This window comes from Phalacrocorax carbo, chromosome 13 (assembly GCF_963921805.1).
Source record: "Phalacrocorax carbo chromosome 13, bPhaCar2.1, whole genome shotgun sequence".
NCBI lineage: Eukaryota > Metazoa > Chordata > Aves > Suliformes > Phalacrocoracidae > Phalacrocorax > Phalacrocorax carbo.
This window is the reverse complement of record NC_087525.1, coordinates 2,152,511-2,168,016: the sequence shown is the minus strand read 5'-3', so window position 1 is coordinate 2,168,016 and position 15,506 is coordinate 2,152,511. Positions and strand designations below refer to the sequence as shown.

Below are 15,506 nucleotides of genomic sequence, written 5' to 3'. Positions count from 1 at the left end.
AAAATTTGTGTTTCAAAGGGAATCATTGCTATGATTTGTCATTTAGCATATACACAGGGATCAAAAAATAGTCTGAATTTTCCATCCCTTACTTGAGGCAGGCGCTGCTAGGGAGTTAGGCCATGTTTTGATCACTTCAAGGATCATCTGTTGACTTTACAAGCAGAGAAAGAGATAAACAGACCGGTTCTCATAACTGCTATGAAAAAGAGGATGTTCACTTGCTCCTTACTGCAGTATATTGCAGTTGATTTATATAAGTCAGAAAAGTTACCTCAAGTCTTATAAGCTCGTGAAAACTATGTCCTGCTACTCCTTGGAGCAAACCAGGAGCCAGCCTTCTGGCCCAGGACCCAACAGGAAGGCAGACCTGGATTTCTTAATGAGGAAACGTACTTTTTATGATTTTCTTAGGGCATTCAGAAGAAAGGACTGGACTATACATACGCAGGACACAAAAGGGTGAAACTCAGAAAACAGTAGCTGACCCGTGTCATCAATATGTTCCTTCTGTAGAAAAACACAGCAAAACCACAATGCTGGTTGTGGGGTAATATTTCGTACAATGACTACAAGGAGCCCCAGCAATACCAGTGCTCAGGCTGCACTTATTTTCAGCAAGATAAATGACAATACATGAATAGCCTTATTTCACCCCCAAAAGCTTAATTTCTATTGTATTTTGTTCATAGGTGAAAATACGTTATTGGCGACAATGACCATTGTGACTAGTGACAAGGAGAGAAAGGGCAACTTTTTTAGACCAAGGTCAGCAGAAAATAATGCTGCCCAACCCCACTGGCTTCTCTGTGAACAGGTACCGCTTAAACCTTTGTTTCTATTCCATTAGATTTCTTAAAAGGAGCATTTTAATTCACTTATTAATATAGGAAAGATAAAAAAGAACAAAGAATAAGGTCAATCGACACTTCTTTAGAAGGAAAGCATCTTTAAAAAATGAGCATTTAATGTAATAAGTGGACTTTAAGTTGAGCTTGAAATTAATGCAGAGAACCCAAATGGAAGATATGATGGGTAGATACCATTTTGTAATGACCTTCCTACAGCTACGTGCCCCACGCTACAGTTGTTGCTTAGGAAGAAATCTTCCCCTAACATCAAACTGTAAGATTTAAAGAAAACAATATTTTATTTTAGGCCTTTCTAACGAGCATTAATAGGTGGCTTGACACACTGTAACAGGCTGTGTCCAAGAAGCTCAGGCGCAGTGTGGGAAAACGCTTCTCAGTTTCTTCTGCTTTAAAATGAAAGCTGGGCAGGCTCTGTGGAACCTGCATCCAAATTAATCTTGACAGCCTTCTAGAAAATCTCTATTAAAGCATGAAGCTTAAGAGCTTAACGTGTGCATAGTTTCTGCTTTGAAAGAGAGCCAGAGGCTCTAACCCCAGAACTGATCTTATATTCATTTTTTTGGTTTTATTCACCAGCACACAGGAAGGCCAACACTTGTTAGCACTGGAATTTATGATTTTTTAAACACTTTCAGTATGGCAACAGGTTTTGTTGACTCTCCCAAGGTTGTCTGCTAATAACCATAAACTGAGTCACCTGGAAAAAAGCTAGACTTTGATGACTACAGTTTCGTGCCGTGTCTGAGCCGCAGAATGTCTCCATGGAACTCCTGGTCCTTTCTAGGGAAACATCTTGTCCTTGTGACAGGCCACGCTGAGCGGCCAATTATTTGCGTTTCTGTACTTGATTATTATTTCTACTCATGACTGAAAATAACCACAGGTGAAACTCCTGGCCACAAGGAGAGGCCAGGAGGCAGGATGTCAGCCCAGCCAAGAGCCAGCGCAGTGGGTTGGGCAGTTCTTTGCTGCCATATCTAAGCAGCTAATGGTGCCTGAACTTCGAGTTAGTCCTCACCCATGGTCCTGGCTGAGCGGCGGTAGGGCCGCACTCGTGCGCAGGGTGTCGGTCCCACGGGACAACCTTCCTGGCCCTACTTGCCCTGCCTCACCACTAAAGCCTTGCCTGCAGACGACCAGACTGTGGTCACCTTGTGGGACAGCCCGATTTTGTGACTCCCCGACAATATCCTCCCAGAGATGTAGTTAGTTTATTTATATATTAATATATATATATTTATATATTATGGTACATATATGTCATATTATTATATACAATACCTATGAACTATTAAGAATTATTATTATTGTTATTGTCATTATTGTCATTATTATTATTATTATTGTCATCATCATAATCATTATTATTAATATTATTATTATTATTAATATTATTGAAGTTCCTTTTTCCTAATTGGAGAAAAACTAATTTAAAGTTCAATGAACACAGGCCACCCCTCAAGTTTACACTCCTGGATGCCCAAGTGAATGCACTGTGCCTGTTTTTTTTTTTTTAATTTTAACAACCTGAAGTTTGAAATCACATAAAAAAGCTTATCAGAAACAGAACTAAATCAAGTATATGACATGGCATGGTAATATTTAGCAGGTTCACATTAGGCAGACCTGTTACCTGTCATCTGATATGGCTGCATGAGATTAATTTCTCATCCAAAACATCCTTTTTAAGGGGGTGTATAATTACTCAGGTCACTAGTTTGCAAACTCTAAGATCTAGATCCTACAACAATGCATTTTCCTGAAAACCTCTTCTTGACAAAAAGAAGCAGCTTCTGGAAATGCAGCAATCATTTCTCAAACATTTTCCTATATTAAAAACTAGCTGAATCCAAAATAAAAAAGAAAGAAATCAAGCACAGCTTCCCCCTGGAGAGAGGTGGGGAAAAGGTGCCCAAATCGGAGGGATTTAGTGCACACCCCCATCCACCGTGAAAAGAAATCATTTCTCGGGCATAACTTTACCCCTCGCAGCGCTTCTGCACAGCGAGGGGTTGTCGGTTCAGGGGGGAACGATGCAGCAGGGAAATTTTTGATCTGGGACAAGCCTGGTATAGCAAAGCCTTTGTAATGATGGGATTACTTACAGCGTCACATTGACTTGGGGGATTTTTTTTCTCTAGGATTCGGTGACATTATGCTTCTATTTGGGATTATTTTGCTGACATGAAACATAGCCCATTTTCACTGCTGTGGCACAGCTGAATTACTGGGATAGTAGGCTTTGCTTCGGCAAGGATTGGTTCTAGTTTGAGATGGCAGCATGAACCAAAGAAAAGTTTGAGAGAGTCAAATTTAAGGAGTGAAAGACTTGGCTTTAGGTCTTTATTGTTACTTTTTAACCCATATTTTACTGCAACCTACATCTTTTCCGTCTCTATAAAGTTGCAATTTACCTCTAGAAGCACAAGAACACACTTTGAATGGATTTGCTTCTACAATAGTTTAAGAAACAGATTTTTCCCTAGCAAGGGTGTTTTTCTTTCTGATGGATATTTTCTTTAATAAGGTACGCTTCAAATGACTCATATTAAAGCTTTTTCTCTTGCATAGCAAGATCTCATCAAGCACCTTGGCTGCATGACTCTTTGCCAGTGAATAACTCCCAACAGGAATGAAACTAAACCGTGGCAAGACTCCTCCTGGGGCTGGAGGATATGGCTTACAGATGGTTAAACAGCAAATCGGGGAAAAAAAAAAAGAGATGAGAAGGAAACAGATCAAATACTGGACTCACAAAAAAAAAAAATATCAAAAGATGAGGACGGCAGATTCACTGTATTTTTTGATAAAGTAAACAAGTGTCATACCTTTTTAAAAATTCCATATACTCAGTATGCTTGATGAGGCCTGTCCTCATCATTATTGTTTGAAAACATTGCCGATCAATAGCCCAAAGTTTCACATTTACGAGAGCTGGAAAAAACAAGACAAGGGGAAAATGTAATTAGCAAAATGTCAGAATTTGCAAAACCTGTTGTGAACTGCACGGGAAAACAAATTCATTCATGAGAAAGCATGGAAATGGGTACACACTTCAAAACAATAACATAAAACGCATCCACTGGACAATGGGCTATGCATGCACTGAAACGGTCCCAAATGTCTGAAATTTTAGCTGTAGTGCATGGGCTTTTGGAAAGATCTCCTGAAAGGAACTGTGACATGAGAAGAAATCAATGCAGGCTGAAAGCAAGCAAGAAATAGGGGGTCAGTTCATCGTAACACGAGACATATCATTGCCTATGACACCGAGTGATTTGGGGAAATTTTTAGCGCATTATCCTGTCTCTGAGACAGCAAAATTCACTGAGGTTTCATCCAACTCCCAAAGCAGATGACGAATTTCTCATTGACCTTGAGAGATTTTCCAGAACCAAGTCCTGTCATATCCTAATAATTGAGCACCTCCTGATTCTGGAGGTTTTGAGCCATTTTTCTCTGACTTTAGTTTTCAGGTCTCTGATAAATTCCAAGACTTCAATGTTACATATGATGTGCTACATCGCATACTTCATGAAGCAAAGTCCTGTTGTAAAACAAGCATAACAGATTACCATTGCATAAAGTACAGATGCTCAAAGAAAACAGGATCATGTGGATTGGATGCACAGAACCCCAAATGGTCCAGATTTTCACCTCAGATGTGGTTAGATATTTGCACTGCTTGCATACATTCTGTTTGTAATAGAGTTTCTCCTTGAGAAACAGTTCAATTAAAGAAAACTACTCTGCACTTGTATTAATCTTTTTTCAGAGAGGAATTGCAACAAATTTCATCCCCATATCCCATTTCACTGCAGGAAGCAGAAATGAGCAAAATGACTTTCAACAAAATATTTACAAATACTCTCACGAATGAAAATCCGAGAAATTACTTTGCTTTTATTTGCTGGTCCTTTAGTTCACGAACACCCTGGTTAATGTATTTTTGTCCTTAATTGCATTTGCAGGATGTAAAACTTTCCACATGCAAATTCCAATTTTTCTTCTCAAACTGCATTGCAGAACTAAGTGATTGCATCACATCGTTTAAAGCCTCTTCTCATTTTCAGGACATAAACTCCTTTTTGAGAAGGATTTTTAGTTTTATAATCAAACTGATGGGAAAGAATGACCTATAACTTTAGTATGAGAGACTTCTGTAAAAAAATTAGTCTTTCACTTTCTTCAGAGTGGAAGAGACAACTAATATGAATGGGATCTCTATTTTTCTGTTTTTTTACTGTCTTCTGCAAAATAGGAGCTTTAATTGATTTTTAGATGAGCTCTATCCCAGGGGAAATAATTAATATTATTCAACAGGGGGTGTTGTGGGGACACACTGAAAAGGATGGTCTCCTGCTGTACTGGCTGCTGCTGCTGAGGGTTGATATAAAATCACTAAAAGCTCAGTAAAATCCCTGTAAATTCAGTGAGTGCAGGAAAAGATAATCTTGTAAAATAGTGATTTCTATCAGAAATGAAAAAATGTAGGGGATTTCAGCCAGCCTGGTGATTCCAGGATGGTTGTTATTCAGGGAAGTGTATGATTATCACAGACAGCAAAAAGGTGACTTGCTTGGTCGTGACTGGCAAAAACACCGATAATGGAATATTTTTTAAAAAAAGATATAGTGATTGTGAAAATAATGAATGAAATGAAGGGTTTATACATCTTTTCTGTTTCGACTAAAATATCCAACAGCATCCCAGTGCCCTATCGTGAACATGTACCAAGAACACATCTTATTTGTTCATCAGAAATATTTTTTCCAAGTACAGTCATTTTTTAGAGTAAAATTCAAGTCTTCACATGTATTCGTTTAGTGCGGTCTTCTTAGCAAAAGCATGAGTGTTAAGCTGACACCACGAGATGAGCGGTGGCCCATCAGAGGCATTCATAGTCTATATGTTATTATGCCTTAAATCAGTGACTGATGCAATCAGCTAACTCTCATTTTTCACATACGAAGTGAATGATGAAGGTACTCTGTGGATTTTCCTTCCTGCAAGGAGTTCAGATACAGCTGCAAAGATACCACCTATCTCTGAGGTCCACATGGGTACCACGGAGCCAGGCAAGCGGCAAACACTCATTCTTCTCTGATCCACAGATGCTTTATGATACATCGTATTTGATTCCCCAAAGACAAGAAAGAATCCTTGTGTGGCCCGTGCTAGGTAAGCTCTCGCTCTTAATGCACTTAGGTAAATGGCAAATGTCATTTAGCACCTCTCGAGCAGAATGAAGATCCATTTACAGCTGCTAGAAATTGTTTTGCTAAAACAAATCTCTGCAGCTGGCAATCTTTGTGGGAGCACAGGACGAGAGGCTTGCTCAGCGAGCCTAGAACGAGTCACGTTCCCTTGAAGGTACCCCCTAGCAACCCAAGTTATATATACATCCGTCTATATTTATATATGAGAATATAATATAAAATTACATATACACACGTATTTATAATGTCACACAATTATTTATAATGTCATAAATTATATTTCATAGAATCATACATTTTTAATGTATTTTTTTAAAACATATATCCCCCAATTAGCCATACAGCTGTGTACTGGCTAACAGTACTAACAAGGACCATACAGCTCAGGAAAAGTTAAGTGCAGACAACGCACTTCTGCACTGCTAATTATAATCACTACTCATACTTTATATTCACATTTATCCTGCCTAATGATAAACAGATGTTTTAATAATGGCTAATCACAGTAGAGCTTTAAATGTCAGTAAGACCCTGATAATCAGGTGTGAGCATCACCTCCTGTTATGCTTAAAATCCTCTGTAAATGTGTTAGGGTGTTACTGAGGAAGCAGGATGAATTCTGTAAGATTTGACAACATTAGTAACTTCAAAGAGATACATTTATGAGTGCCCCAAGATGAAAAATATGTATATGGGATGTATACCACAAAATCAATTCTGCCACGAATAACTGAGGCATAACAGATACAAACAGAGGTGAAGCAGAGATTTTCTTGTCTGTCCCTCTGCAAAGAGTGTGTGTTAGATGCTGGAGGTAAAATCCTCTGTGAAGCAAGATTTCAGGAGAATATCTTATTTTCTGGCTGCGAGAACTATAACCATAAAGGAATACGATAAATAACATTATGAAAACAGATGTGTGTACATGCATCTGTAATGGGAGTTTCATAAGTCTACTCAGTAATATAAAATATTATACTGCAATCAAAGCCGCTAAACTGGAGTTATACTACAATTAAAGTTTATTGCCTCTTCTACACTTTTTCATAATAAAATGAACAGCTGGGGTTTCGTTCCATCTTTGTAACAGCACATAATGCAATCACTAATCATCCTAGAAGCCACCAAGATCTTGGCTGGCATGCAGAAGTAGTAGAAACACTATAAGGAAACAATACGCATGCTCACAAAGGAAGGTATATTATAAAATCCATACTGTCGTATACACTCCCTCTTCACTGTGAAGCACAGATAACAATGGGGATGCCCAGGACTGGGACCTCTAAATGACTGATTATATGACATAGCTCTCCAGGTGAGGGTCTCAGAGGATGCTGGACATTCCTCAGTCCTTGCAGAGTGTTTTAATTGCGTGTTAGAAATAAGCAATCCCATCAAAATCAGGATTCGGTGCGAGCTCCTAACAAAGGTGCTAGATAATTAGAAAAACATCGTTAAAGGCTGAGTGGTTAAATTAAGCCTAGCAAAGGCACAACTTCTTATGCTTTCAGACAAGATCTCCTTTGAGAAACAGATATATCTGAATCCAAAACTCCAGATGAAAGTGAGTTGGTGCAAGGCCTGAAACCAAAGCAAAATGCTCCTGGATTAACAGGGAAGAGCAGTGAAAGCCAAAGCAAATTAATCAGGATTTCATGGGTCAAAACTGGACGGAGGTGGAGATATTATCATTAAAGTTTAAATTTGAAGTGTTCACTGTGGTCAAGATGTAATCTCTGATAACAAGTTGAATGAAGTTACACCAAAATCAGTGATTTAACAAATACACAAATTCAATAAACAATTTCAAACTTCTTTTCCAAGAAGTTTTATTCCTATTCATTTACCTGGGCAACCTATGAAAATATCACCTAATCCCAGGCTGGGAGGGACCTCAGGGATCATCTAGTCCAACCTTTCTGGGAAGAGCCCAGCCTAGACAAGATGGCCCAGCACCCTGTCCAGACGACTCTTGAAGGTGCCCAACGTGGCCGAGCCAACCCCTTCCCTGGGGAGATTATTCCAACGGTGACTGTCCTCACTGTGAAACATTTCCCTCTGGTGTCCAGTCGGAATCTCCCCAAGGGCAACTTGTGTCCATCCCCCTTGTCCTCTCCATGGGACTCCGTGTAAAAAGGGAGTCTCCATCTCCTTTGTAGCAGCCCCTTAAGTACTGGTACATGGGGACGAGATCCCCTCTGAGCCTCCATTTCTCTATATCCCAATTTAAACAGGTGAAAATGCATCCCCAGGGATATAGAGTCCCCAGCACAGCCCAAAATTTGGGCTACTTCTGCTGGCTCACTCATGTGCTGGGAGGTCTCTGAACATAAAAGCAAGGCAAGATAAAGGTATTTTCTCTGGCTGTAAAGAGTCACGTGTGCATATCCCTAATGACACAGCACAAACCTGATGGATTAGAATCACAGAATCATTGAATCATTAAGGTTGGAAAAGACCTCTAGGGTCATCAAGTCCAACCATCAACACAACAATACCATGTCTCCTAAACCATACCCTGAGGTGCCACATTGACATATCTTTTAAATACCTCCAGCAATGGTGACTCCCCCACGTCTCCAGGCAGCCCATTCCAATGCCTGGCCACTCTTGCAGTAAAGACATTTTTCCTAATACCCAATCTAAACCTCCCCTGGTGCAGCTTGAAGCCTTTTCCTCTCATTCTATTGTTTCCTCTCATTCTATCGCTAGTGACTTGGGAGAAGAGGCCGACCCCTGCCTCAACTACAACCTCCTCTCAGGTAGTTGTAGAGAGCGAGGTGGTCTCCCCTCAGCCCCCCCTTCTCCAGGCTAAACCCCCCCAGCCCCCTCAGCCGCCCCCCAGCACACTTGTGCTCCAGACCCTGCCCCAGCCCCACTGCCCTTCTCTGGACACGCTCCAGCCCCTCAAGGCCCTTCTTGTCCCGAGGGGCCCAAACCTGAGCCCAGCACTCGAGGTGGGGCCTCCCCAGGGCCGAGCACAGGGGCCCCATCCCTGCCCTGAAGTGACTCCACAGCTCAGACCCTCTCTGAGGGTTTCCTCCCCGTTCAAGGGAGCGCAGTTTCAGAGTGATGTAAAAGAGGAAAACTAAAGCAGTTTTAGGTTGCAGCCAGCGTTGAGCTGAACCCAGAGATCTTCCCACCACCCGATGGGATGTTACTGCCAGCCCACGCACAGCCACAGTCCCTGTGGGTCCTTCCCGGTGCTTTGCACCACCGGGTTAGAGCCAGAGGGATGCTGGGGATGGCAGACAGGCACAGGACACGGCGCCGAGGAGGGGAATGCCAGGAGGTCACCCTCCTCCTGCTTGGCTTTGCACTCTTATGCAAAATCTTATGAATTTTGCAACGTTTTGGCTTTGATGTGTCTCCTTCTGAAACCACAGCACCGTGTTTTAAACTGCAATTGTTATATATCTGGTCCTTATTGTATATACCGCTATCAGTCACACAGTATTATTTTGGCATCAGTAGGCGTGGAATACGTATTTCCATAAAGATTAGAGAAAGAATTCAGATTTTCTCCATTTACTGCACTAAATAATACGGTCTATGCCTTACTGCTCCTCTCCAGGGCTCAACTCTCTTAATTTTTTATACTTGTCATGTCCCCGGCCTGCTGAAGGACAAAGTTTTTGTTCTTTTGCTTCTTTTCTTCTTGTGGACCCAGCAGCTGAAAATCCTGAACTCCAGGCTCAGATCCAAGCTACTCCTTTTCTCTGTATCACGTGCAAAGGCAGTGAAATAGGGGGAAACTACGAAGTTTTAAGTGAAAAACTATTTACAAAAGAACAAGATAAGTATTATTTACACTATATGTATTATATAATATTATATATTGTATGTTAATAAAGCTGGGGAAGCCCTTCAGGTGCAGCTGCTAAGACGCACTTGAAAATAAAACATCATTTTGCACAGCTTTATTGGAAAACCATCCAGGGTTGCTTTTCTGCAAAGGGCGGTTAATCACAAAGAGTCCTTTTAACCACAGCTAGTGCAGCAAAGCTTTAGCAGTAAGACATTAAAAGACTCTTTAAATCCTTAAAATCAGCGCAACCACCAGAAGAGTGCCCAGATAGGTGCATTATTTCAAAATGAAATGCAGTAGTCATACAGCCCTGCAATCCTTTAGCATCTTTCCAAGTTTTTACATGCTCAGTGAAGCCTGTCCAAGTTTTTTCAAGGGTCACCAAGTGAATCATCCTCAGCTCAAGCGCTTGCTGGTGACATTATCGGACCTGAAACTTTTTATTGCCTTGCACTGTAGCCAGAATTTATCACATAGGTTTTGCTTTTAGGCTACTGTATTCAAATAACTGTTTATCTGCCCAGGAAAGCCTCAGGCAAAGAAACAGTGGCATCTCCATGTGCTTAGGGCCTTTCTGGCAGCAACCATATGCAAAATTTCCACTCACATTTAAGCATCCTCCCACCTGGATTTGATTTTGCAGGGATTATTGTGCAAATTGCCGTTGGGGAGAACACAGTCACTTCCAGTTACTTGTGTTTCATCATCATAAAATGATGATGAAAAGCACATTTAACTAAACAGAAGGAGCACATTGCACTATTTTCCCCCACCAGACTCACCATGAATCACAAATGAGGCCCCAGCAGACTCTATTTTGGGATACAGCGTGGAGTTATGCAGAGGGGTTGTATTTAACAGCTGGAGCAAGAATGAATTTCTCTATTCTCATATATTTCTGTTTCAAGTTTCTAACAACAATGGCATTGGTAAAATGACAACTTCATTCCAATGCTACCCGTCTTCTCAGTAGGTCCTTTCCCATAACTGCCCAGGGGATTTTGCTACCTCATATCGTGCAAAGGAGTAATTTTACGTTTGGGCAAGGAAAGATGCAGCGTTCAAGCAGAGACAGATAAACATTTAAATATACTTTCCCCCCCCCGAACAGATTATATCCATGTGCTCCTAAACTGGGAAAGTTTGTTAAAAATACTTAGTAATAAAAAATGAAAACATACCCACAAAAGAGCAGAAAATATTGTGTTTGCATTCTTGGGTCAAGCTATGGCTTTTCCTGGTATGCAGAGAGCAGACAGGAATTAAGGAGAATTAAGGAAGAAAGAAAGAAAGAAAAAAAAAAAAAAAGGCAACAATCTTCCAGCAGGCCTAATACTAGTCCTAACGATGGAGCACAGGATGGTCTTGGATGTCCAGTGCTTAGCAAGGCGTTATGCCCAGTGCCGGCATTGTGGCAGTGCTTCGTACCATGCAGTGAGTTTTTGGGGTGTGGTGTCAGCAGGACACGCCGGCCGTGGTCCTTCTCACAGCGCTGGGCTACAAATGGCTTTTTCTTTTTTTTTTGCCTGTAGAGTGGCAATTGTGTGCTGTGGTGTAGGTGCGTGATAAAGGATGAGGTTGTACCATCTCCATCCACCTCTTTGCAGGCTGCCCATTTGGTAATGGGCCTTAAAGCAGAGGTCAGAAATGCACTTTTGTGAGTGCCTGAAATTATCAGCGTATTCCTGTGACCCGAAGTAGGTAAATCATCATTACTTTAATCTTTCACATTTTTTCCCCCGTCTTCCTCCCCGAGCTTTACTAACTTGAATTTTGTCATCAAAAACGTCTGTATGACACGCGTTACAAAACCCCACTGTGCAGAAGCTCCTGGGCGTTCATGTGGAGGAGTGAGGGTAACTACTGTGTGAAGGCAACAACTGCTTCTATACTCGAGTTACTTTCCGGCCACAAATAAAATTAATTTCTTATTTGGATTTGCATGATTTTTCAATAAAAAAGAGCCATGCTCTACCAGACTTTCGCCCTTGGCACCAGATCCCATCGCAGTGCCTGAAGCAGCCCTGAGGAGGGGAGGCAAGGAAATCCTCAACACTTCCTCATGACTGCACCCGAGTGTTTAAAGCAAGAGGTGCTCTTGAATGTGTGTCTCGGATTATTTGTCATTCAAGGGAGCTAGCAACCATGAGAAACCTCGCAGGAGGATGCTGCACCAGTGCATGTCACCACTAAGGCATCTACCAAGCGTCCTGGCAGGTGACGCTGGATGCTCACCTACACGCGGTGTAGATACAGGTAAGGTCATCCGCTCTCTGCATGAGAGAGAAGCCCTTTTTTCTTTTGAAACTAGGCACTGTTTGCACTTTCATAGCACTCAAAGTACAAGCTGGTCCTGAATCACATTCTGGAATCCAGACTGCTGCAGACTTACAAAACCAGGCATTTTTCATACTAAATGGATAAAATATTCAAAAACAGATTAATGGGCAAATCTTAGAATTGTATTACTTTTTAAGAACTGATTTTGGCTGCTGTTTAAGCACTGGTCTCAGTGGTGACTAATAATATATTCATGTTCCATGAAGAGGAAACAAAGCAGGAAGGACATGACTCAATGAAAGTTCCCCAGATAGCTCTGCTTTTGCTACAATAAACTATGAAGACCCCGGACATCCCAAGGAACTGTATACATTTTGCACAGGAATGAAACACGCCTGGATAAGATCAGATATGACTAAGAAAAGAAACTGATGGAGACAGCTATTAACAAACTCTTTTTCACCAGAATAACAACACCTATAGTATGAAAAAGTCAGTGAAAAAATTTTTAGCGGTAGTAACATTATCTATGAAAATATCCAGGGAAAACTGGGGCAAACAAAACAAACGCTGCAGGTGTACTGTAGAAATGACTCCATGGAAATTACGATCACACTTCTTGTTTATCTTTAGTAAGAAACCAGTTGATATTTAATTATAATTAACAGAATTCACTGTTGGTTTTACCGCGGTTTCGGTATGCTACACTGGAAAGAACATGGGCTGACTCCTTCTCCCATGGAAGTGATTGGGCTCTGCAGAGTCAACAAAAGGGTCTGTTTAAAACAAAAATTAAAAAAGTATCAACTCATCCCATTGGCCATGTTATGCTGTTATTATTCTTTGAAGGAAGGGATGCACCTGGTGTCTGAAGGGAGTCTGAGGGGAGACCTTTCACATTTGTGCTATGGGCTGGCTGTCCCTGCCATTCGTACGTGTGATTCAGAGGAGGAGCTGGTCCGAAGCCAAGGTCCCCCAGTGCCTACCACAGGGAAGCCTTGCCTCTGATTCTCTTGCTGTTGGCAATCCTCCCCATGAAAATCCTGTATTGCAGCAGGAAAGGAACGAATATGTATAAAAGAAATGGCAACTGGAGCTTGGCCAACTTTTGTGAGCTCCAAGGCTCTTGTAAAGCTTCAGGCCGAGCACTGTTTGACTTCAATGGAGAGGATTTCCTCCTTACTCCTCCATCAAAGGGCTTACAACTTAAAATACCCTTACACTTAAGATCTGACAACATCTATCAGCCAGTGCTAAGTACAAAAATCTCTGCTAGGTACTGTGTAGGATCCCAGGACTTTTCTTGTCAGAAGAGTGAACTGAGTAATCCAACCTTCTGCCCTAACAATCACCTTCACCCAATGCTTCAAAGGAAACTACACGTCTCCTAATGAATTATGCAGGAATAACCCCAGCCTGGGTGCTTTTATTAATTTGAGGCCCACAGTCTTTGGCTGAGGATATATATTGTAATTTGTTTTTATCTAACATAATTCCCAATCTTCCTATTGCCTCCAAAAAATATCTTAGTCCTTCTGAAGACTCGCATCTTCTTGGCCTTAATGAGAAGTTATGACAAGGATTAATTAAGCATTATGAAAGTCTTTAATTGTATCAGTTTTTTTTTCATTTTTTGCTTGGAATTTCACATCACCCACATCATTCGTATTACAAAACCTGCCAATTAGATGTCCTAATATGCTCTTTTTAAGATAACTGCTATTTTATATAACTTTTCCTATGTCATCACTTCTGTGTAAGTGTAGTTCTATGTTTCTTACATTCCTGTGATACAGAAGTTTTCCTAGGTTTTTAATTAAACTTACCTTGTATGAGCAAAAGCTCACAAAATACTTCGGAAATTTTATTAATTATAGTTTTGACCCTCTATATAAAAGATGAAAGCTGAAGTAGGCCTTAAAGTAGTTTAGGAAGAATCTATTCAGAACAATTTGAAAGCCGCAAAAAATACTTTCAAGTAGTAATTTGAGTTTGATGAAGAGTGATGTGAGTTGGGTGAGATTAATGGAAAACCAACAAGGGTCTAATGCAGGTCAGGAACCCAAAATTTAGTTGCTCAAACAACTAATTTAATGCAAGGAACGCAAGCAGGGTTGAAGCAAAATGTTTCCAACTATCTGCAAAAGGAAAAGGAGAAAACAACCCAAACCTCTCATGGGGATGTGAGACTCAGCCTGGGACATATCACCTCATTAGCATGCCAAGATCATAAAAACGTTATCAAGAAACCTTGTGTTTAAGAGAAATGAGCAAGTAATATATTCACATTTTGAAGAGACCTATAAATCAGTTCTAGCTCATTGCCTAAAGGAGCCCCAAGAACAAGGAGACTGAATATACCAAATTAAAGGAGGTATCTTATTACTAACATAACTTGGGAGGGAGGGCATTGATAAATGAAGAAGCCAGCTTGGGGGACCATTAAAAAAGCAATGGAAAAAAAATATAATAAAGCGATGAGGCATCTCAGACGCTCCCCAGTGTGGCAACCCGTGTCCTGCAATACAGGGGTCTGCAATTCAGGAAGCTAGGAGTTGCTCTGCTGGTAGCCAACAAAAATGGGCCAGAAGAATTGCATGTGACTCTGTGGTATTAGGGTGGAAAGAGAAAAGGTCCTAAAAGCACAGGAAAATCCCAGGAGGCAATACCTGTAGCTCCTGGGGTCTGACCAGGAACACTGCCAGGAGCCTTATGGAAGAATCTGGAAAGATCCTGCAAGTTGTTCCATTTCGTGAAGCCATCAAGGCTGGACAAGCATCCCTTTGACGGTCCTGCTGAAAGAGCCTCTTTCATACTTCTCATTTGAAAAATATACATGTTCTTGTGTTCACCCTGAAAAATGATCTTGGGAAGCAGAGTGGCTTGGCTAGTCGGTAACAAAAAATAAATACAATGAGTGGGCACGAAACACAAACCTACAGGGCAGAACATGGGGTTAATTTTTAAGATGATTGGTACAAGTTTAGAACTGGTTTGATTATTCGTAGTGGGTAAAGGTTTAGGTTGGTATCCTAAAGAGACATATGCTTGAAAATTGTAATGGGGCTGAGTATTTTAAGAATGATTGGAAAACACAAAAGAGATTTTATACCCTATTCAAACGAAAATATCACTTTAAGGATACTGGTCTGCCAGATAATGTCTGCTTGTTAAAATAATAAAAAGAAGCGCACATGTAATGCCTTTTCTAAAAAGAAAGCTGAAGCACTTTATAAGGAAAAATTATGCCTCACAGCATTTGTGAAAGCTATAAAGTGCTACATATTGATATCACTGGAAAAGAAGAGAGGAAAGTGCCTCTGCTGC

General features: G+C 40.8%; 1 protein-coding gene across 2 annotated transcripts in view; it reads right to left on the bottom strand.

The window, feature by feature from the left end:
- Positions 1-15,506, bottom strand: part of PRKG1 (protein kinase cGMP-dependent 1) — a 532,210-nt gene that overhangs the window by 202,667 nt on the left and 314,037 nt on the right. For both annotated transcript variants that reach the window (XM_064464568.1, XM_064464567.1), the window contains exon 4: positions 3,701-3,806. In XM_064464568.1, coding sequence (XP_064320638.1) covers positions 3,701-3,806 — 106 coding nt within the window. The remainder of the gene's footprint in view (positions 1-3,700; positions 3,807-15,506) is intronic.